Here is a 23,898-nt window from a genome sequence, read left to right as displayed (position 1 = left end):
AGAATCCTATTAATAAGGCAAAGGAAAGAATGGGTAGGTCCAGGCAACTGTCAGTATTCACCATAATATGTATGTGATTTTTTTTTTACATTGCCAAAAATGTCTTTAAGGTAGGAGTTAATTTGAAGAATATGTAGAAGGAGGAAAGCAAGAGACATGGTTTTGCAAGGAAGACAGAGGAGGACATTAGAGCAGGATGAAGGACATGTATGAGCTTGGGGGTGACAGCAGGTGGGCCCTGCCAGGCAGGATAGAAGGGGCAGCTGAGGCTCCTTCCTTGTCTGACACAGGGACCCTCAAGCCCTATGACCTGAGCTTCAACTTCCTGTTGCTCTCCTCCCTGCCCCACCCCCAAGCAGCAATGTCCCTGTGACATTGGCAGAGTCAGGGCCCCAGGTCCCAGCCCTGAGCCTGGAGAGATCCCTCCTTTTCCTCAGGTCTGGGCTGGGGGAGCCCAGAGCCCCCACCGGAACAAGACCTTCACTCCCTAGGATGAGAATCGGACCAGGTGCTGCAGTCTGCCTCACCTCTCTATCCCCCTCCTCCTCCTCCTCCTCTCTGGGGGAATGGCATGCTGTCAACAGGCAGTGAGTAAACTGAATGTGGGCTCTCCATTCCAGGCAACAGAGACCATCCAGGAAGACCCCTGGGGTCTGTATCTACACTCGGCCATGTCTCTGTGGCTACCTTTCCGAGCCAGATGGAAGCTGGGGCAGAAGAACTCATTGGGGGGCTCCTCACAGCTCCCCAAGCAGGACTACGATGCCCTGAGGGAAGTGTGCCTGATGGAAGGCCGCCTCTTTGAAGATGACAGCTTCCCAGCCAGCCTGCACTCTGTGGGCAGTGGGCCTCTATTGCGGAAGCTGCCACCAGGCCTGCAGTGGAAGAGGCCTCCGGTAAGGGAAGAGGGTGCTTCCCTACAACACACTCGCACACACACACACACACAGGTCAACCCAGACTTTCCTTGAGATGGTGTTCCAAATGCCATGTCTTACTGACGTTGGTCCCCACATGAGGGGAATGGGCGAGTGCCCACATTCCCATTTTCAAGATGGATAAAACCAGGGGTGGCGCTGAGAGGGGGCTGAGATGTGGCTCTCCCTCAGCCTCTACCCAGAAATAGGGCGGGGGGAGCGGGGGCAGCTGCAGCTGAAGTACTGTTGGGCCTCATTCAAGATGGCAGGGCGTCCTGAGCTGCCATTGATGTTACCGGCCAGAGAGGCACATTCTCACATATCTTCACTCCCAATCCCAAATCAGGCCCACGGAACACATAAATTAAGAAGTTATTAATCACCTTACAACAACGTTATTCACTTTCTAAAGTGCTTTGACAGTTTCTTTAAAAGACAACTTAATGTGTTCAAAGGCAATCCAGCCCCCGCCCAACTTGATTTACACAATAGATTTCCCAAACATGGCTAGGGAATGAAGTGGAGTCCTCAGCCTGGGCTGCAGATTCCCTGCCCTTCTGGGCTCTGTTCAACCTTCTCACCAAAGTGTACGGTCCCAGACTAAGTCCCTTATGTGTGCAAAATTCCTGAGTGGGCCTCCTAAACTAGAGAGCCTCCAAGATCCTTCTTTTCCCAGAAAATTTGGGAACCGCTGACACAGAGTCTATCACACACCTGACCTTGGGTGAGCTGTGCCAGTGCAGAACCTGAGGGTCTTAATGCAGGGGGCAGAGCAGGGACTATCTGCTTTACCTCCCATGGCTGCCTCACCCACATCTCAGCATGGAAACAGAAATGCAAAGATGCCATTATGTTGGGGGGCGGGATGGGAGGGAGATGTAGGAGTAGAATAAGGAGAGTGGGAAGATCTCTAGGAAAAATGTAAACATCCCCTAAGAGGCATACTTCCATTTTAACAGAAACTCTAAGTAGAGGCATTTTGGACACAAGTGTTATACCTCAGTATCCACACAGAGTCCTCCAGGACTCTGGCTGACATGGGCTGCCAGAAGCAATGGGAAATGAGACAGGCTGAATCTGTACGCCAGACTCTCTGGGATAGCCCCAATTTCACATATATTCTAAATCTATGTCCCCATAAGTGTGGTCTTGGGGTATGGGAAACCTTGGTCACTGTAGCTCAAGGAGCTTCTTCTTGGTTAGAAGGACAGTTCTATCTATCCCCACAGGAGCTGCACAGCAATCCCCAGTTCTATTCTCCTAATGCCAAAAGGCTGGACCTGTGCCAGGGAGTGGTAGGTAAGTCTGTACAGCCCTTGGAGACACAGGCCTGGCAGCTTCAAGCCAGGCCCAGCCAAGGCAGAGTGGGGTTGGAAAGGGGGGAATTGAGAGATCCCAGTGGGAGAGATGGCCACCCTGAGCTCCACCTTGAAGTGCTGTGTCTTTTGCCAGGAAAATAATAACAACTGGTCTTCTGGGGATGCATGGGAATGCCAAAGCTTGCCCTGGGATAATTCTCATTACCAGTTTACAGGTCTAAGTTGTCTTGGGAGGATGTGCTCATTCTGCTCTAGTCCCCACGATGAGTCCTTTTTGGCACAGAATTCACTAGATGCCCAGGTAGAGTTCAAGCAAGTCTATCCTCATCCCCAACTTTCTTTTCAGGGGAATAGAAAAACCCTTGGCCACAAGGGAAGGCACAAATGTAGTGATACCTGTTTCACAGACATGGGAATAGAGCCCAGAAGTGTTGAGGCTTTCCCAGAAGAACATAAACCAGTTACAGAGGCAGGACTTTAGAAGATTTTGGTTGTGTTTGTTCCTGAGGATGTGGCATTCAGGAAGCTAAAAGGTGGTTCAGGAACGTGGCTCAATTCTTGGTGGCAAGTTGAGATTCCAGCCAACGCTCCTGCCCACCTTCTGCTTACTCACTGTCTTTTTCCCCCAGTATATCTTTCCCTTCTGCTAAACTAGGCTACAAGCCCAGAGAGGGGAGCAATTGGGACGAGGCATAATAAGCCTTCAATAGATCCCAGCAGACACTTGTAGAATGTGCCTGAATGTGCAGTAAGTACATCCACGCAGACACTATGTGCGCTCTGGCTTAGGTGACTGCTGGTTCTTGGCTGCTTTGCAAGCTCTGACTTTGCACCAGGACATCCTGAGCCAGGTCGTTCCCCTGAATCAGAATTTCACTGAGAAGTATGCTGGCATTTTCCGGTTCTGGGTGAGTAACCTCCTGGTGCCCATGGCTGGAGGAAGCCAAAGGAAAGAGGGTTCTTAGAAGAGTGATGTTTTTACCTCCTGGGCTGACCATCTTCCATGGCCATCTTCACTCACCAGTGGGTACCTTCTCCTTCCAGTTCTGGCAGTTTGGGAAGTGGGTTCCTGTGGTGATAGATGACCGACTTCCTGTGAATGCAGCTGGCCAGCTGGTCTTTGTCTCTTCTATCTACAAGAACTTGTTCTGGGGAGCTCTTCTGGAAAAGGCCTATGCTAAGTAAGACAAATCTTTTTGTCTTTTCCATTCCATTCCATTCTGTTCCCTCCCCTCCTCTCCCTTCCCCTCCCCTCCCTTCCCTTCCCTTCCCTTCCCACCCTTTCTCCTCCCTCTGTCTTTCTGTCTCCCTCTCATCAAGGTTGGGACAGTGCAAGAGGAGATAGGTAAATTTTGTGATGTGAGACACTGAGGCATGACTCAGTGAATATGGAAGTGGTGTATCCAGAGTCTCTTGTGTAGGATTTATCCCATCTGAACAAGCGTTCGGGAATTTTGCCTTCCCCTAATGGATGGAGGTTTTTAACAAGAATAAGAACTCAGGGTATACATTTTCCCCTTTGCCCCTGGGATGGAAGGAAGGGGTAGCAGGCACATGCCCAGAGAAGAGCAAAGGAGGTGGTTCACTAGACTCATGTGGACCATTCCAGGCTACAGTATAAATTCCCCTTCCCTTCTACTACCATGTTTACTCCTTCCCTGGGCAGACTCTCTGGCTCCTATGAAGACTTGCACCGTGGACAGGTGTCTGAAGCACTTGTGGACTTCACTGGAGGAGTGACCATGACCATCATTCCAGCAGAAGCCTCTGGCAACCTCTGGAACATCCTAACCCGAGCTACCTGCAGCAGAACCCTCATTGGCTGCCAGACCCACTCAGGGGTGCGGCTGGACGCACTAGCAGCATGTCCTCTCTTGCTTCTATCCCCTTCGCCCACCAGCCCCAAGACCCTGATCCAGCTCTTGCTTTTAGAGTCCTCATGTTCAAACCAGAGCAGCCAAGTTGAGCCCTCGGGGCAGGCGAAGCTGCAGTAGAATGCAGATGGTATGCGGACACAGGTGCTAACAGTGACTAAGCGTCAATCAGGTGCAAAGTGCTTTACTAGCACAACTGGTCTTTAGTGCCTGATTTAGTAACGACCAAGCACGGGAGCTAGATAGAGTAGGGAGCCCTGGATTGAGTGCTTCCTCTGTGAGCGACCACCATGGCACCCTGTGTGATGGTTTAGCTGCTCTGAGTCCGTCCTCTGTACAATGGGACAGGAGTCACTGCAGAATGGCCCCCTGACGTAGAGGCTCCAGCGAGACTATGGGTGCTGAAGAGCCTTGGCCACTGTGAGGACACAGCATGGGTCTGTCCCAGCCTTCTGCATAAGCTCTTGCTCCAGCCACACAGGTCTCCATGACCCCCAAAGAAGCCGTAGGCAGCAGCAGGCTGAGAGGAGCTCTCTTGTCTCCACAGAAGGAGAGGGTGCTGGAGAACGGGCTGGTGGGCGGCCATGCCTATACCCTCACAGGAATCAGAAAGGTGGGTGGAACCAGCCTCTCTGTTTCCCTTTGGGCTCCCCCCTCTCTCCCTAGGCTTCTCACCTAGGCTTCAGTGAGCATTATTATCTGTTCCCAGTCTAGGGGGCACATTCTTGGAGGGTTTTACGATCTTTGGTTTTACCACCAAAGCAGGTGGTGGGTTCCCTGAATGTGTGCACCTGTGTTCTGGAGATATGTGTGGGGGGGGTCCAGCTAGGGGCACCTGCAGGGCACCCTCCCAGCCCCCCTTGCCTGAGGGCGGCCCTGCCAATCAGCCATCCAGCCCTGCTGGGCCTCACAGCCCTTCCTAGAGACCCCCTTTGCTCTGGGCTGCCACTGATGACCTGCATGTCTGGGGCTTCCTGCCCCAATTCCCGCTTCTTTCTCTTCTCACACACCCCTTTTCATCAGCCTCCCAGGTTCCTTCCATGGCTATTCACCTTCCGAGCTGCGCTAAGCATGGAGGGAAAGATGTCAGACAGGGACCCTGCCTACACAGAGGTCACAGTCAGGAATGGAGACAAACCATACGTAAAAATGGTATGGAAGCAAAGTAGAAAGTGGAGGGAAGAAAGAGTACATGAAAGGCTTTAGGGGCTCGGAGGTAGGAGAGAAGACATTTGACTGGTTGGGTTGGGGAAAGTCAGGAAAGACTTTGTAGAGGAGGCGGCATTGAGCTGGCCCTGGAAAGGTCAGGAGATTTATCTAAGGGAGAGGGGTGCTTCTGGGGAAGGAGGCTGCAGGAAAAGCATTCGGGTGAGAAATCTGCAGGTTCCATCTTAAGGAGCCTTTGATGTCCCCGCATCCTCCAAATCCCTTTTATTCTTTCAAATTTCTTGAACTCAGCTCCCGCCTATCATCTTCTTCCTCCTGGATCTGCACTGGTCATGTTTGTGTGTGTGCCAAGAACTTTTCATCCATCCTCTTATTTCGTAACAAACCTTCAATTTTATTAATCTTTAGAGTGATATGTTTAGGTCTGTATTTTGTTTTATATTTATTTAACATAGCAAAATTTAGCATTTACGATGTCCTAAGCAGTGTTCCAACTGCTTCGCGACTGTTAACCCAATCCTCACAACAGCCCTGTCAGGGGGTATATTAGCGTCCTAGGGCTGCCATAACAAATTACTACAAATTGGGGGACTTGAGACCATGTAAATGTATTCTTTCACAGTTCTGGGGGCCAGAAGTCTGAAATCAAGACTTTGCAGGCTCTAAAGGGGATCCTTCCTGGCCTCTTCCAGCTTACGGTGGCTCCCTGCATTCCTTAGCTTGGGAAGCAGAGCTCCAATTTCTTCCTCCATCTCTGCATGGCCTCTTCCTCTGTGTCTTCCCCTCTTCCTTTCCCATCTCTTGTCACTGGATTTAAAACCCACTGTAATCCAGGGTTATTTCTTTTCTTCTCTTTAAATATTTTATTTATTTATTTATTTATTTATTTATTTATTTATTTATTTATTTATTTATGAGAGAAAGAGCATAAGTGGGGGGGGGGCAGCAGAGGGAGAGGGAGAAGCAGGCTCCTCGCTGAGAAGCAAGCTGGACTCCAGGCTCAGTTCCAGGACCCTGAGATCATGACCTGAGCTAAAGGCAGATGCTTAACCAACTGAGCCACCCAGGTGCTCCTCCAGGATGATTGCATCTCAAGTTCCTTAATTTTATTTTGTCTGCAAAGACCCTTTTAATAAATAGGATTACACTGGGGTGCCTGGATGGTGCCGTCAGTTAAATGTCTGATGCTTGGTTTTAGCTCAGGTCATGATCCAGGTCCTGGAATCATGCCCCGAGAAGAGCTCTGCACTCAGCAGGGAATCTGCTTGTATTTCTCTCTTACTCTCCCTCTGCCCCTCCCTACTGTGTGCTCTCTCTCTCTCTCTCTCTCACTGGAATAAATCTTTTTTTTTGGAATAAATCTTTAAAAACAAATAAATAGATAAAATCACACTGACAGATTTTGGGTAGATCTATCTTTGGGGGGGCCACCATTCAATGCATTATAGCAGACGTGGCTATAAGCCTTGCATTACAGATGAGGAAAAAGACCCAGACAGGTAAAGAACTTGCTCTAGATCTCAGCAGCTCATAAAAGACAAAGCCACTTTCTCTTCTCCCCATGCTCAGGGCCTTTGGTCTTCCACTTCAAGGTCTCATCTGGCAGGGAAGGATCTCACCCAGATATCTGCAACATTTGCATTTGGCACTCAGCCCAGACACCTAAATTGCTTCTCGTTTTGTGCAGGTGACCTGCAAACATGGACCAGAATATCTAGTCAAGCTGCGGAACCCCTGGGGCAAAGTGGAATGGAAAGGAGACTGGAGTGACAGGTGAACACGGGAGACGGGCTGGCAGGGGTGAGGATGGGGCAGGGCAAGCCTGCAAAGGAGGCTGCCATCTGCACACAAATTCAAAAGTGTTCTTTGGTCTCCAGCTGAATTGGGAGAGCATTCGGATTGTGAAGGTCAATCACTCACATTTATGAGATGCTTAATGACATATAGATGGTTTTCTCATTCATTATAATAATTGAGCTAATGTTTATTGAGAGCTTGCCAGCACTGTGCTAAGCACTTTGAATTTTTTTCCTGCCCTTATTTATTTAAAACTAAAAATTACCTGCTGCGATGTCCCTTGTGTGCAGTCTGGCATATTTCCTTCAAGCACTTTGAATATTTATTATCTCTAATCCTCTGAACAGTGCTCTTATAATGTGGGGAGTTTCATCCCCATTTTGCTGATGTAAAAACTGATTCTTAGTAAATGAATTACTTAAGGTTTTTGGAGTCTAATCCAATGTTCTTTCCCAGCACAGTTTTGTGTGCTTTTGGTCTCATTGAGTCAGAGGTAGACAGATCTGGATTGGCCCCATCCTTCTGGCTCCATGTTGTGACCCCTGGGCATTCTGTCCAGATCAGAATGTGATTCCCGTGTCACACCCTCCAGGGACTTAGTTTTGGGCTGGAGTCTGAGCGACATTAGGGCTCACCTCATTTCTTTCTCCCACTCTTAGGGTCATAACCCTGTGCTATCTGCTGTCAAACGTCTGAAAACAGTGGTTTTAAAAAAATATTTTGTCCCATTTTTAGTTATTTACGGTGGGGAAGTAATGTAGGAAAGCCTTACTCCTTCATGGTCAAACACAGAAGTTCAAAATGATGAGCTCTGAAAATACGTAGTACCGATGTAGGTTCAAATGTGCTCAGACATTTCATAACCTTGTGACTTTGGGAAAGTGACTTAATCTCTTTTAACTTCTATTTCCCAATCTCTAAAATGGCAATAGAAATTCCTACCTTGTAAACTTGTTAGCCTTACATGAGATAAAGTATGTGAGGGGCCTGGCCCAGAGCTTGGGTTAATGTGATATGTTATTTTTAGAAGACATGATGTGATATTATTAGTCTGCCAAGCAGCATGAAGATGAGATAAATAATATACTATCGAGCATTTACTGGAGTATATCTCCCATGTCTTCCATGATCCTTCATTCCCTACAGAAGCACCCTTTTCTGTTTTCAGCTCAAGTACATGGGAGCTACTGAGCCCCAAGGAGAAGATTCTACTGCTGAGAAAAAGTGATGATGGAGAATTCTGGTATTTGACTTGGGGATTTGGGACAAATGCCCTGGCTTACATTTGGACACCTAGCCTACAAATATTTACTGGCCCCACATATATCAGACACCTCTTGTGCAGAGATCAAGAAGACCTGATAGGGGCTCACAGCCCCTGCAAACAGTCACAGTCTCTATGATGAGAGTAGTGACAGCTGGCATGGTGCTCAGTGGACACTCAAAGCAAAAGCCAGGGTGGCCACCTCCTTCTCTATGACTTCTGTTCTGTCTCTTGTATCACCCAGTACACTCAATCCCAAGGGTTTGTCTTTCCTGTCCTACAAAGGAGATGAGGAAAGAATGTACTATAAACTATAAGCTACCTTAGAGCATCATGGCATGACTCCCACCCCCCAAAGTCACTTATCCCCTTTTATGAAAAGCCCAAAGATGCACTGAGCTGATGCTGTTTCTGGGTCTTATGCAAGCCCCATCTGCTCCCCTTTCCCTTCACTTTTTGCTCTTACTATTAACTTCCACCCTTGTTCCCATGGGCCTCCCTTCCCCCATTTTGTACTCTTTCTAGACTACTGTGACCCCTTTCTCCTTGGAAGTGGTCACTGAACTCAAGAGCCCTGAAATACTATTAATTTCCACTTTACAGATAAGCAAACTGAGCATCAGCCAGTTCAGATAGCATGCCTTGGGTCACAAAGTTAGTGAGTAGGGGACTAAGATTTTTATCAATTAACAGTTGAGAACTGACTTACGCAATTATTATTGAACATTTATATCTCAATTGGCTAGCTATGAACGTCTCAGTTCAGCTTTATCACTGTGATCAGCGAAACAAGAACATTTCCTCCCACTCACATGTTGCAGGAGGCTGCTTCCAGCTATAGGCTGGGGCTGGAGGGTGGTTTCTTGATGGCTCACCTCTCCCGCTGCATCCTCACACTGACCTAGCCAGCTCTGCTCTTCTATGTCCAAGGCCAGCTCAGCTGTACAGAAGGGTGAGATCATGGGGCTGGGGCTGCTAGGGCTGCTTGGTTCCAGCCCCTGCTTTGGTCCTGATGAGTAGACATCATACTGTTATCCCCCTTCGTCTCCACAGGATGACACTGAAGGACTTTCAAGCACATTTCATGCTTCTGGTTATCTGTAAGCTGACCCCAGGCCTGCTGAGTCAGGAGGTGGGCCAGAAGTGGGCATGTACCACGCGGGAGGGGAAATGGAAGAAGGGAAGCACAGCTGGTGGCCAGATGAAGTTGCCCCGAGGTAACCATGTGCACAGGAGCTGGGGCTCTTGGGGTTTCAGTGGCAGGTTTGCCAGGCAAGGGTGAAGATGCAGGCAGAGCCACTGTGGAGAGTGGTGGGGCCTGCGCCCTGCCCAGGGCATCTGGCTGAGGCTTCAGGGACTTTGCTGACTTAGCTGCATGCTCGGGCCCTGGGTTGTGTCCTACTCAGCGCCGAGAGGCCACTAGCACTCATGGATCATAGAAGGGTGGGTTCAATCTTTGGTTTTAGGACAAAGCCATCTCTTTGCTGAAATAACCACCCCTTTAAGGTAGGATCAAAATAGTAATTTTATCATATGTATCAGCCCCTCCTTCCCTGGAGGTTGGTGGTGAAACAAAATCAAGGATTCCCAGCTCACCAGTTACAGGAAACAAACATGTCTGAGTTCTCAAAGGAGAGAGATTTGGTCACTGTGTCCCTTTCTCCACAAGGGAGATGCTGAGCCATCTCTTTGGAAGGAAAGATCCATGGGGTATGATCCCAGTGGGCCAGGTGCCCTGGGCTCTGGCTTCTCCCTCTTGCAACAGAGGTCCCCCCAAAAGCTGAAGCTGCCCTTAAGCTAAGGCTTTGTCTCTGTGCAAATGCAAATCTGCCTGGGATCATAGACCTGTTCTCCTCAGATAGTTAATATAGTCGCTTCCTCAGGCAGTCAATGTTTATGGGTCACAAAGTCTATGAGAGGAACTGTGCTACGCAAAGAGGCTATAGTCATGAGAATAACTCTTGGTCTGTGTGTCTATAGAGCATAGAGCTTGGGGTGGAAGAGGTGGGGTGGGAGGGGGATACAGAGAGGCTGAAGACCCCACTCTGTGCAGATGGACCTCTGGGTGGGAATCCCTGGGCAGGTGCAATGTTAGGGGAGGCAGGGGCCTGGCTCACCTTACTGTGCTCTGCTCCAGACACATTCTGGAAGAACCCGCAGTTTCTGCTGTCTGTCTGGAACCCTCAGGAGAGCACGAGGTTCCTGATGTCCTGCAACGTGCTGGTGTCCCTGCTCCAGAAGCCCAGGCATAGGCATCGCAACTGCAAGCCTCTCCTTGCCATCGGCTTCTACCTCTTTCGAGTAAGTGGGCCTCTACGGCCCATGGCCTCATAGGGCATCTCCTAGCCCTGGTCATCCTTCCTTCCTGTTCCCTGTCTTCTTCACCATCTGCCTCTGTCTACACATGGACCTGGGTGCAGACCATGGCTCTGTCTCTTAGGAATATGCGATCTAGAGCATGTCTCCTGTTAACACTTGAGCATCAGCTTCTTCTGTAAAGTGGGGACACTGATATTTATGCAAAGGGTAGATTAGAAAAACATTGTGTACCAATGCTTCTCTTTGTGCCTGGCACACAGTTTGTACAATCAATACCTGTGTTCTTTCCCTCTTCCAAAAAGTCAAAGTTGCCTTCCCTCACCCTTTTCCAGAATTCCTGATGATGGATGAAAATGTCACTGACTAGAACAGCAAGTCTTATGGGAGAGAAGGGGGCCCCTGGGTGGGCCTCTGTTAGTTTGTGCTTCTGGAAGAGTTGCCTTCCCTACCCAATGATGCTTCTTTTTTTTTCTGTTTTTCAGTTGAGCAAAGTAAGTGTCACACTTGAGCAGCTGGCCCTGGTTTGGAGTGATGTCAGCTTGACCGTAGCAGCCTTATGTAAGGGGCTGTGGGGACGTCTGGCAACAGTGCTGAAGTGATGAGCACCTGTCATTCTTTTTACCTAAGGACGTTGAGAAATCCTTCTGCCTCTACAGGGAGGTCTCTGAGCCTGGTGTAGAACCAATACATTCCAGAATTGATTAAATCCCTGCATTAAATCCCTGCATTTAAATTGATTAAATACCTAGTGGTGATATTGAAGACCATCACAGCATAGGAAGAACAGTAAATCACTATCTTGCCTGAGATGTGAAGCCCATAATAAGACAGATTTGTAGCATAGGAGACATGAGGAGACCATGCAGCCTGCCTCCTTGGGGACAAGGGACAAAGACTGGGAATATGGGACAGAAACAAGCAGAGGACAAGAATAAGTGTGGATCTCATGTGCAGTGGCAGCCTAGAGGGAGCACTTGAGAAGCTTAGAGATAACTCAGCCTCTGCAAGGTGGCAGCTATTACTTTGTTTCCCATCGTAAACAAGAGTGGAAAACTTCGTTTTCTCAGATTAGACTGAATAGAGTAAAAGGGTTTTTGTAAAAGAAACCATTTCTGCATTGGGTATCTTGGGTCAGTTTTGGTTTTTTTCCTCCTGTAGAAACACTGAGGGCGCCTAAAGTAGCCTATAAATTTTTTAAGTTATTTATATCATGCATGTTTCTAAATAGAATTTGGGTCAGCCCACAGTAAAATTGTAAACAGAACAAAGCTATAAGCCAGTTAAAAATATAAAAGGCAAGAAAAAAGTCACATTTGGATAAGGTAAGCAGTTGAGTCTACCAGGAACACTAAACGTAGGACAGCTAATATGGCTAATTATAAAATTTAGTTCCGAGATTCCTAGTAGCCAGGGCAAAGATGGCAATAAGATGGTTCTCTAGTTCTCACTGTCTGATAAAAGAAAACATGCGTCGTCAGAAGATACATGTTGTTTCCTTAGTCTTGAGTGGAGCCTATGATATAAATATTTTTATGTGAATGAGTAATGTCTTTGTTATCTGTACATTAACTGGAGTGAAGATCCAGTACATGGTCCTCCTCTCCCTCCACAATCCTTGAGGGAGAGCAAAGAGGAGAGGCAGCAAGAAGGAAAGAGAGGGGAATAAAGAAGGGAGAAAGAAGAGAGACAAAGAAAATAAAAGAGAGAGAGAATATGAGATAAAACAAAAAATACATGCCCAGGCAATGTCAGAGCCAGAGCCTGACTCAGATCTTCTGAGATTTTTGTCCAATTCCCTTTCCCTTCACTGAGATGATGCAGGATGCCCAATTTATCTGTATGCAGCAATTTTAACTAGGGCTCTTCCGTCCTCCACCCACAGTACTATGGTGACCAGAAGAGACTGCCTCCTGAGTTCTTCTGGAAGAATGCCCCCGTAAGTTGGCCTGAAGCATTTCTCACAGAGAAAGAAGTGAGTCGGGAGCTGCATCTGGAGCCAGGGACATACCTCATTGTGCCCTGCACCTCTGAGGCTGGCCAGGAGTCAGAGTTTGTCCTGAGAGTCTTCTCCAGGAAGCACATCTTTCAGTAAGGGCACGGGATTCCCCTGGAGGTTGGGGTCCACTCGGGCCAGGGGAGGTACGGCGGAGGAGGTGGAAATGGCAGAGGATGGGGTCTCTGTGGCCAACACAGGAGAGGGGTAAGGAGAGCGGGGAGCTCTTGCATGGAGAGCATCCTTCTCCTTTCCCTCCACACTCTACTAAGAAATAAACAACCTGCTAGGCAATCAAGAGAAAAAGCTAGAACAAGCCTGGCCCCTACCCTCCAGAAGCTTGAGGCTTAGAAAGGACAGGGATGTATGAGCAGTGGTTTATGCTACACTGTGTCGAGTGCAAGCATTTATCTACACAGAGGGTTAGCAGAACAAGGAGGAGCATCTGAGCCAACCTCTCATGGTCCTGGGGGGAACAGGAGTGGCTTTGAGGAGGTGTTCACTTCTAGGAGATGCACATGAGGGGAGGCTGTCATCAATGAGCAGGCTCAGATGCCAAAAGTGTGTGCAAGGGAATCAAGAGACACATGTCCCAGCCCAACTTCTTCTGCCTATGATTGTTTTGACACAACAGTCCTTCGACGCTTAGAATCCAGTTCTCTTTCTTTTTTATTTCATGGTTTGGCTCCACGTAGTTTGACTCGACCTCAAGCCTCACTGCCTGTCAGTGCTGAGTCATATATATGAGTAGGAGTAGTTCGGTGTGGGTGGGGATGGTAAACGGTGGGCCCGGCACAGGGCTTAGTGTGAGCAAAGGCATCAATATGGGCAACAGCACTGGGACATGTGGGGGATCCACTTGTGCTGGGCCATGTGGCTGGATTGTCGATTCCAAGGAGAAGTAGGGGGGAGGGTGTGAGAGCTGGGCAAGCCCACATGGCACATCAGCTAGGGAACTGGGAAGATACGTTCCCCAGGAAGGGAGAATTTTGGCCAAAATGCTCCCAAGAAGTAATCCTGCCTTTTGTTTTCCCTCAGTGAAATTGGCTGCCACACCAGTGCTGTCTTCTCTAAGGTATGTAGGCAGGTGGGAGTGCATGTGCTGGGACTGTTTCCAAAGCCTGGGTGGTGGGCTTCTCCCTTCACATTCACATGTTGGGGGAAGAAGTCCGCAGATCCTGAGAACCCCACTCTATGGCACCCATACTACGTTATCTACGTGCCCTAAGAGCCTGGGTTCTGCTCCTTTTGCACCAGGAGAACTGCCTTTCTGGGTCATGGAGGGCATGGAGGGTCCAGACTCTAGGTACATGAGTTATACATTGACTCGCTTCTGTTCCTTTCTACCTTAAAAGAAACACCTGTTTTTTTGTTTTCACTGTTTCACTGTTTTTGCTACTTCCCCAAAAGCAGTGAGAACTGGAGAAGCAAAGGATGTGTGAATGCCGTGGTAGAAAACTTAAGAGCATGCTCAAGGTCCAACTTATGGATTTCTGGGGCCTGTGTGCATGAGCGTCCAGTTATCCAGGTGAATGACAAAGTCTTGCCATGTGTCTGTTTCTCTAGGAAATAGTGGACCAAAATGCAGGGCACGATGAATTCTTCACGAAACTCTTTGAGAAGGTAAGTTGGCCAGGTGTCGTGGTGAGCAGGGGGCAAAGCAGGGGCCAGAGTGGAGCATAAAATCCCACGGGGGATGTGTTTGTCTCTGCCTGCCCCTGGGTACAAAGTGTGACGTGAGACTACTGTTCCCCAAACTGCCACTTTCTATTCAAGTCCTCAAGTTTTTAGACAAGTAAGTAGAAGTGGATCTTCTCCGGAAAACTCCTGCAAAATGAGTATCTGATCTTGGAAGTGACATTGATTAGTTGTAGGAGAAGCAGCTTTGATCTTTAATCCCTGAGAAAATGGACTATAGAGTTAGGAAGCAGTGTTGGCAGTGGCAAGAGCATGGTAATGACGAGCCCTAGGGATCTTGGGGAGTCCAAGGAGAAAGACCCCTTGGGTGGTCTCCTAGAGAAGAGATAGGGCTGGTAAGAGGGCATTAGGGAGGAGGAGGGTCTGGGGCTGCACACCTGTCCCCTTGAGGTCTTTCCTTGCGCTGACCCAGATCAGGAGGCCAGTGGCATGAGTGCAGGACTCTGGAAGCCACTCTGTCCCTAATCTGCAGGGCGCTAAATCCGCTGATGAATAGGACAAGAAGTACGCTAGAAATCTGGGGTCTAACAGCTTAGTGATGTCATCAAAACTGGAAGAGCATGAGCTCCTTGTGTTAGTAAACACTAGATTTAATTCACAACATGCCTGCCCTTCCCCCCCCAGCTCCCGATCTTCTCTCATATTCGCTCTTGGCATTTTGCCTACTGTAGCCAGAGAGGATAGTCAGAGTCTTACATGTGCTGTTCATAAAAAGTTTTTCTCCATACCAGGGGTTTCCAAACATTTTCTGTTATAGTCCTTTCATCAAATGGAATCTCACTGAGAATCACTCTAATACATATAAAACAGATTAAAATGATGTATTACGAACGTGTAACTGTTTTATAAGCTCACACTGATGATACTGACATTTCATTTATGTTTTTTTTAAAGTTAAATGTTAATATAAAGGGTTGCTTCTGATAAACTCTAAAATTAAAATTTGGAGGCTTGGCTGAAGATAGCATATTAAGAATAAAATTCAAACCAAATTGTTTGCTGAGGTCCTAAAGCATCTTGATAAAACACAATTTGAAAAACATCATTATTAGACTGCTTCCTACGAGTCTTGCCCCACTGGGGTTCTCTGGACTTGACACCCAGGGTTACTTACTCTGCCCAGAAGTAGCATAAGTAGCGTGCTGAGCAGGTATAGGAATGACTCCCTAGCCCTCTTCTCCCGCAGCCCCTCTGCATCTAATGAGCCTTTGGTAATGATAATTTTCTCCTGCCACTCTGCTCCCACGTCAGTATCCAGAAATAAATGCAATGCAGCTGCAGAAGATCCTGAACCACATGACCTGGTCAAGTGAGTATTTTAGAGTTATCTTATAGGACTCTGGGGACATAGCTTTTTTGAACTCTGGGTCTGCTCTCTTTCCCTTGTGAATTGTTGCGTGAGGGTCCCCTCAGGGGCTGTGTATTGCACCAGGGTGGATCTTGTGGTCTGAGGAAGTAGTAGAGAAGTTTATACAGCTTGGGAAATAGGTGTTGTTTTTTGTTTTTTGTTTTGTTTTGTTTTGGTGTTTGTTTTTTGGGTTTTGTTTTATTTCCTTTGCTTTGCTTAGTTTGGGTGTGTAGAGATACAGGACTATGAAAATAAGGATTTCTAATATTTTGCTAGTTTGAGAAGAATATCCAAGTACTTCTTTCTTGGCATATAAATTTCATGTGGAAGAATTGTACCCAGCCTGGCATATAAATGTATTTATATACAATATATGTATTGACTAGCCCACTAGGAGCTTTCTAATGAACTTGTATCTAAATTGACCAACCTACACAAATTTGAAAGAGGGGAGCACATCCCCTGAGAAAGCTACAAATGGCTAACGTGGATACCTTCATATTAAGCCTGAGATAAATTATTAGGAGAGCTCAAAGTCTGTGGAAAAAATTTTATATGTATATCTCAAGTGGGAAGGACATGATTTCTCCAAGGAGGAGAATGAATTTCAAAATGAAGAAAGTAAACCAAACGATTAGAGGGTCTTTGACACCTAAGATATGTGATTGCTTCTCCTTTGTGTGAAGCCAACACTTCAAACACAAACAAATTATAGTCCAGGGTATTGTATAACTCAAGGCTTGAAATAATTTCCAGATGGTTCCTCAAAGTCATGTTCGGGTATCATAAAAGAGCCAAAAGGAGAGATTCTAGAAATTATGGAATCTAAGAATTCCCCCCACACCCTAGAAAATGAATTCGAGGGAAATCATCTAGAAGGGATAGCTCGAGCACATTTACAGTTTGTAAACGGTTTTGATCACAAGTATGCAAAATGGCATTCCAAAGAATGTGTGGACAAATCGCTTTCATTTGGTCCAATGAGAGAATTTTTGGATTGACGGATCAGAGAACTACTGTGGTTTTGGGCAAAATACTTGATAAAGTATCTGATGGTAAATGATGGCATATGGGTTGGAAAGTAGCAATATGAGATGTATTCACAAGTCTGATTACCATTCCCAAGAGTTATATAAATATAAAACCAGAGGGATAATTCTATGTCATGGATGAGAGTCTATCAGTATGATGAGAGGCCCTGGTCTCTCCCCTTGGTCCCCTTTACTTTCTCAGCTTTTATCAATGACTCAGAAGAAGATATGGGAGGTAGACTTATCAGATCTGCAGATGGCACAAAGCTGGAAGGAATCATTAATAAAATAGACAGCAGAATTGAAATTCAGAACGCTCACAACAAGCTGTGCCCAAACCAAAAAGATGAAATAAAGTCAGAATGATAATTAAAAACTGCCATTTCATTGTTTTTTAAAAACTGATTGCGTAAGTTCCTTGCAGAAGAGATCTCATTTTTGTGGCAGTTTATGTGAAAGATATCTGGTTAATTTAGTTGACCTGGAGCTTAACACAAGCTCACAGTTTCAAGTTGCTGCTAAATAAGCTAATCTAAATTCAGGCTATATTTAATGGAAACATTTAGATTTGTATTTTTGAAACTACATTCCGAGAAGTATCAGACGTAGTATTAGGAAGTGTTCCATGAAATAAAAGGGGTTAGATTCTGTGGTCAATTGCACTTGGGAAATTCTGCATTAAACAAAAACAAAATTTCAATGTTGGCTCCTCAGTACCTACTATATGCTAAGATGCATGGTAAATGGAGAAAAGGTTCTATAAATATACAATATTTCAAGTATGTTTGAACTCAAAACACTTTCTCTACAGAACGTCATCATTGGAATGTAATTTGGGAAATACTGCTGGAAATTTGGGGAAGTCGCAGCCCCGTCGTACTCAGCTTCATGAAACTGCATCTGAAGGAGTCCATTCTGGTCTTGGTACCACATTTAGAGAGAACATGGCAAAGCATAGGGCCTAGAAGGAGGCGAAGACTGTTTAGAAGCCACATTTAGAATGGAAGGGAGACGTCGAAGAGCAGACATATGCCTGTTTAGGCTTTTTGGAGGCAGAGCTAGGACTAGGGACTAGGGACTGAATTTTGCAAATTTTGCAGTTAACATAAATTGTTCCTGACTGGAGCTATCCATCCATGTGAAAAAGCGAACACCCAAAACTGAGAGACCTTCCACCAAACATCTGAGGATAGGATCCTCCAATTCAGGTGGAACTTGAATAAATTGATCTCTTAGATCTCTTTCAGATTTGTAGTCCATGCCTCTGTGACATTCCTATGTCCTAGGAACACAGGGCCATGCTCATCTGACCCCCGCAGAAGCAGAGGCAGGCTGTAACTGGGGGGACTCTGCAGGGTTTTACAGTGTTCCTTGAGTATAGGAACCACCACTGAGCCTTCTCTCTCTCCACTGCCCTCTTGTTCTTATTCTCTGCTACCCTCCATATATGATGGTCTTTAGAACCTACAGGTGGCCTAAACAGCACGGCCTTTTCCTATTCAAAAAAAGGCTGTGCCATCCTAGGGCCAGCCCCCCATGCACACTCTGTCTATCTCCCTGCAGGTCTGGGGAGTGCCCAACCTCGCTTCAGCCTGGATGCCTGCCAGGGAATCCTGGCCCTGCTGGACGTATCTTTTCAGGTTTGTGGCAGGATGCCCCTGCTGCTGGTGGAGAGCTTCAGTCTGAGCCAGGCTGCCTGGTTTGAGTTCCAACCCTAGTGCTTCCTAGTTGTGTGATCTCAGGCAAGTCGGGTAGTCTCACTGTGCCTTCGGGCCTTCGTGTGCAGCATGGAGATGCTATTAAAAGCTACTCTGGGGCAGCCCAGGTGGCTCAGCGGTTTAGTGCTGCCTTTGGCCCAGGGCGTGATCCTGGAGACCTGGGATCAAGTCCCACGTCGGGCTCCCTGCATGGAGCCTGCTTCTCCCTCTGCCTGTGTCTCTGCCCCTCTCTCTCTCTCTCTCTCTCTCTCTCTCTCTCTCTCTGTGTGTGTGTCTCATGAATAAATAAATAAAATCTTTAAAAAATAAAAATAGAAGCTACTCTGTAGTATCTGTGTGAGAATACAAATAGGGTAACACGTGCAAAGTGCTTAGTGCTGTCATCGAAGAAGTCTTCAATATTAACTATGAATAGCAAGAATCTTTATTTGCTGACAGTGAGGATGAGGCGGCTGTGGGGTGGTGGTTGGGGGCAATTCTCTGGGTAACAAGAAGCTGCTACAGGAGGCTTGGGGTTCCGAGGTTTCCATTTGGTGATGGGGCAGTGGCTGTTCCCATCTACAGATCAGGAGATCAGAGTTCAGGGAGTTCAGTGGCATGCTACAGACTATGCTTTCCTGGCTCTCAGTCTTGTGAGGTTTCTAGCAAACGTTCTGCCTTTCTAAGTGGATGATTTAATCACAGTTTAATTATGCATCTAGAGAGACACAAAGAATGGATAGTTGGGGGGGGCGGGTTGTAAATATAAAAGCGGTCTTTGCAGAAACGTTGCAGAGGACAGTGTGGGGTGGTGGTCAGGTGTGCAGGCATTGGAGGAATTCCCAATCTTATTACTGGCAGGATGAATTTCAACAGAATCATACAGGCCCCATTTTATCATCCATTACAGGGGGTGGGGGGGAGTAAATACCTACCTCACCTATGAGGTAAAAATGAAGTAACGTAAGTAAAGCATGTGACTTGGTACTAGACCCAACTAGTATGGGAATGCAACTCCCCAGTGGCTTTGACCTTAACACTCTATCAGCTTAATGCGTCTGGTACTGTGAGCATCCAGGAGTTCAGGGACCTGTGGAAGCAGCTTATGCTCTGTCAGGTAAGAACAAGCCTTACCCACACCTCCTAGGGCAGGAGCAGAGATGGTAGTTCTGTGAAGCTGCATTAGGTACCACTCCCCTTTCAGCCCTGTGTACCCCGGTGTTCACCCAGTCTGCTCTACCCTCCTTCAGTGGGCCCCCCTACTCTCTCTCTCTCTCTCTCTCTCTCCTAAACTCAGAGAGCCCATTGCAACAGTTTCCTGAATTTCTAAAATGCACGTCTGATCATATTGCTTCCTTACTGAAAGCTTCCTGAGACTCCCCATGGTCTTCAGATAAAGTCTAAACTTCGCATGGCACTGAAAGTCCTGCATCATTTGGCTTCTTCCTATTTTTCCAGTTATTACTCACTACTATCCCCCTTGTCTCCTGGGTCCGAAAGTTGGAAGCCCTTCAAGGTTTGGAGAATGTGCCTAAGTCAAGAACATTTAGCTATACCCAGACTGTCCATTCACATGATAAAAAACTACTCGATTCCTCGGGATCCCAGCCCCCCTGCCTGTTCTTGACCTGGGCAGCAGGCCCTGCTGGTGGAGTCTCATGCTAGCCACTGGTCTGCTGCAGCATGGATGTTGGAGCATGGTGGGCTCTCAGGCAGTGCTTGGAAATGAGCCTTTGGTGTGGGCTCTTCACAGGAGGTTTTCCACAAGCACGACCATAACCAGTCGGGGTATCTGAACAGGACCCAGTTGCAGGCTGCCATGAGGGATGCAGGTAGGTGCAGGCTGAGCAGGTGCCTCAGGGCACACGCTCGCCAGGGTGGTAGGGGAGGCGGTGTGCGACTTCTGAAGTAATCCTAATGCTCAAAGTTGCTTTGGAGTCCAGAGGCCCAAAGATGTGGATCTGCAAATAATGGAAACTTTTATTATCCCTATCACTATGGTCACAGCTAACATTAATGAGGGTTGGGGCATCCACGCTCTCATTTAATCATCCATGACGTGTGATAATCCCGACTTTACAGAGGAAGAAGTCAAAGCTCAGGGAGGTTAGGTAACTTGTCTGAAGCTTGAACCTGGGACTATCAGGCCCCAAAGCGGATGTTCTTGACCACTCTTGGGCAGACTACCTCCTGCCTTGAAGGCCAGAATCCCACTTGATAAAAAGATCCTCATCCTGGTGGTCCAAGGGGGCAGGAATGGGAAGTCAAGATGGAGATAAAGTTAATGGACTAAACAATTAAACAATTAATAATGAACCACACAAAAGAAAACCTCCATGTTCTCAGGATTCAGGTCCTGGAAGGGGAGAGACAATTGAAGGGGCCTCAGAAGGGGGAGGGGGGCATGAGGTCCCCAGCACCCATGGCGAGTCTGTGCTTGATGCAGGAATCATGCTCAGTGATGACGTCTGCCAGCTGATGCTGATCCGCTACGGTGGCCCCAACCTCCAGATAGACTTTGTCAGCTTCGTCCACTTGATGCTGCGTGCAGAGAACATGGAAGGTGAGCTAGTGGGAAGAAGTAAGGGCCAAGACTTCCTCTTCACTCCTCGTGGATTGCCCACCCATCCCCACTTCAAGCAGGAGGGAGGATAGCTGCCAGCGCAGAAACACCAGGCCAGGAGCTATGAGGTCCCCTGGCTCTGTGTCTGAGAAACCTGCATTGCCCCAAACTCATGTATGCCACAGCTGTCCCAAAGGCAAAGGTCTGAGGCAGCTCATTTACCCTTGTAGGTGTGCCACATGTGGCTGCACATAGGCTGAAACTGAGTTCCCAGGTGAGGGGACAGATGGGAGAAACCAGTTCGTAATATCTCCACACACATTAACTGTGTTCCTTTCTCCTGTGTTTTCACAGATGCCTTCCAGAACTTAACCCAAGATGGCAAAGGTATATACCTTCAGAAGCCAGAGGTAAGCCTTTCTCCTTGGGGTGGACTCACATCATCTTAGGCAGAGGTGGCCACGGCAGGTCAGGCTCTTGTGAAGGAGCAGGGTTCTGGGGTTTTCATTCTACTGAGTTGAGGATGTAGTCCTGCATTCATTGCACCCATCTATTCATTCATCCACTCTTTACTGAGCTCACACTCTGTGCTGGGCACATGTGCAAGGGGCCTAGACATTGACTCAGTGGACCCAATGACTATGAGCAGAATGATGCCATGGGACAAGTCCATCCAACTTCATCACTCACTGAGTTCCCCAGTTACATGTCTGGGAGTCAGAGGGCTTCAGCTGGCTGGTTTGTGATTGGTGGGTGGACAGGGGGTCTTTGCTGGGGTACTTTCATTGGAAGCTCTGGTCAGGCTGGTCTCACTGCCTCGGGACAATGACAGACATGCAGGGGAGCGAGCTTATACATGCAGGGTCTCCGAGATCAGGCACATTGTGTCCTAGAACTCATTCTGTTGTCTACAGCAAGTCACATGGCTGAGCCCACTTCCAACACTTGGGGAAATAACCTTGGCTTCTGTCATGAGAGGCACATCAAAGTAACTTGCAGAGGGCATGGTCACAGAGAGGGCGAAGAACCCAGGCCAGCAATGAACTCTAGCACAGATGATAATAGTGGAGCATTTCACAGAGGCCTTTCTGGAGGAGGTGACATCAAAGTTGAAAGCTTGAGGATCAAAAGGAGCCAGGGAGGCAGAGTGGAGAATAGGAAAGGCTCAGGCTAGAGGGAACAGTATGTGTGGTCCTGGCTAGAGTAGAAAGGATGAAAAAACTGGTTTACATGGAGTCTGAAAAGATCAGGATCAGATCTATCTCAGGAGCTGGCTTAGCCTTTCCCTTATGGGCCGGGATTCTGAGCTTGTCTGGGTAGCCTCTTAAACTTCGTACGGTGCTTTGCATGTAGTAGGAGCCTGACAAATGTTTGTTGAGTGAATGAGGTGATGTGCTGACAAGACAAATCCGTGCCTGACACTGATGGTCTTCCCTGATCATTCAAACCACATGGGTTTACTAAGCACCTACTATGTGTCAGATATGGCACTAGGTAGTGCTTACTTCAAAGACATTAGAGTTTGGAGTTAAATCATCTGCTATTTCTTTGTAAAAACACATCCTCTCTTTGGGCTGTTTTAGAAGGGCCTCATAACAGGTAAGGTTTCTTCCTTGATCTCAAATGTCCATTTTATGTACTATCTTTCCAAGATACTGGGACCCTCAGCATGTGTCTCACCTCAATCACAGTCATATTTGAATGTAAAGGTGGGATTCAGCTGGAGGGGCAATGGTTAGAATCTTCTGATTCCACCTCCATTTCAAATCCCCAAGCTTCTGTCCTGATCTACTGCAGGCTCAGAGCTGGGAGAGCAGGACAACATGAACGTGCAATTGAAACAAGGCAGCCCACAGCCTGAGCAGGCTCCAGCAGTGCAATGTGCCATCATGGGACGAGAACTGCACTGAGACCCTGGCTGAAGCCACAGCACTGCTTGTAACTAGCTGTAGGACCCTAGGCAAATCAACTTCAATATGTCTGGGCCTCAGTGTCCCCACATGTGAGTGGGCTGGGAGCTAGGTGGTCATTAAGATCCTCTTCAGTTCTGATCATCTCTGGCTCCACGAGAAGGAGATCCTCAGGGCCATCCAAGGAGGTCTATAGGGAGTGACAGCCAACTTGTTGGAATTTCATGCTGGTTTTCTCTGACACCATTAGTAACTCCACCATTGTCATCTTCATCACCGTCATCACCATCAGCAGCATTATGATATAATTGGCCTGGGGAGTGTTTTCTCTAGAGGTCTCCTCTATGTGAGTTGGGGGGAATTGTTCATCACACCCACATAAAGCTGTCAGACAAATAGGCCCATAAATGTTAACATGTAGAATATGCTCTAATGGATTTCTGCTACCCAGTTGGTCCACACACCTGCACACCACTGTCATGAGCGTGCCAAATTGAATTCATGGCAGAAAATTGCACTGAGAATTGAATACAGAATCAGCCTGTATCTTGGGTATCATCATTCACTGGCACCATTAGGAGTCAATGTTGATTATATTTCAGGTTGATTTATACTTACTACCAGATGGTGTGGTCCCTCTGGCTAAACCATCCATTACTGTTCTGTCTCCATGGCTTCCCAAGAATAAGGGGGAGGAGGTCCCAAGTCCTCTGTCAGGCTCCCAGGTCTGGTGACTGAAAAATAAAGCACCCTTAGCTGAATGTCAGAAGTGGGCCTGAACTGACCATAATTTGCTTCCCCATTATGTCCAGTGGCTGATGATGACTCTGTACTCCTGAGAAGGAGCCCTGTCTGCTTTCAATGAAGACTCTGCATATGCCTCAAAGGTAGCTTTTGGCTGAGACCAATCCACACTCAACCCAGTTACTGTTCTTCAGGACCACATCTCCAGTCATCATCTTCTCCGCTGGGAAGATTACTTTTCTGAAGATATCCCTTTG

The 23,898-nt window shown here is 47.4% G+C and overlaps 1 protein-coding gene across 2 annotated transcripts; it reads left to right on the top strand.

The window, feature by feature from the left end:
• The first annotated feature begins 671 nt into the window (after positions 1–671).
• Positions 672–23,736, top strand: CAPN14 (calpain 14). Of its 2 annotated transcripts, XM_055327687.1 has the most exons (21): positions 672–896; positions 2,147–2,216; positions 3,026–3,144; positions 3,281–3,417; positions 3,903–4,077; positions 4,661–4,723; positions 6,965–7,050; positions 8,243–8,317; positions 9,392–9,555; positions 10,476–10,639; positions 11,140–11,148; positions 12,540–12,745; positions 13,689–13,725; positions 14,217–14,273; positions 15,600–15,657; positions 18,291–18,355; positions 19,473–19,541; positions 20,178–20,256; positions 20,871–20,987; positions 21,342–21,397; positions 23,710–23,736. In XM_055327687.1, exons 1-21 carry the CDS (start codon positions 672–674, stop codon positions 23,734–23,736), a joined length of 2,058 nt encoding a protein of 685 aa, XP_055183662.1. The 2 variants fall into 2 exon arrangements, with proteins under 2 accessions (XP_055183662.1, XP_055183663.1); XM_055327688.1 differs by lacking the exons at positions 672–896; positions 2,147–2,216; positions 3,281–3,417 and having other exon boundaries at positions 3,122–3,144.
• The last annotated feature ends 162 nt before the right edge of the window (positions 23,737–23,898 follow it).

This window comes from Nyctereutes procyonoides, unplaced genomic scaffold (assembly GCF_905146905.1).
Source record: "Nyctereutes procyonoides isolate TBG_1078 unplaced genomic scaffold, NYPRO_anot_genome, whole genome shotgun sequence".
Classification (NCBI taxonomy): Eukaryota; Metazoa; Chordata; class Mammalia; order Carnivora; family Canidae; genus Nyctereutes; species Nyctereutes procyonoides.
The sequence above is the reverse complement of the archived record's forward strand: the minus strand, read 5'-3'. Positions and strand labels throughout refer to the sequence as shown.

Bases quoted from the DNA above. Each gene is read 5' to 3' on its own strand.
- CAPN14 (XM_055327687.1), top strand. From the start codon at position 672: ATGTCTCTGTGGCTACCTTTCCGAGCCAGATGGAAGCTGGGGCAGAAG. The intron at 897-2,146 runs GTAAGGGAAGAG...CTATCCCCACAG, and splicing joins TGCAGTGGAAGAGGCCTCCG to GAGCTGCACAGCAATCCCCA. The intron at 9,556-10,475 runs GTAACCATGTGC...GCTCTGCTCCAG, and splicing joins CCAGATGAAGTTGCCCCGAG to ACACATTCTGGAAGAACCCG.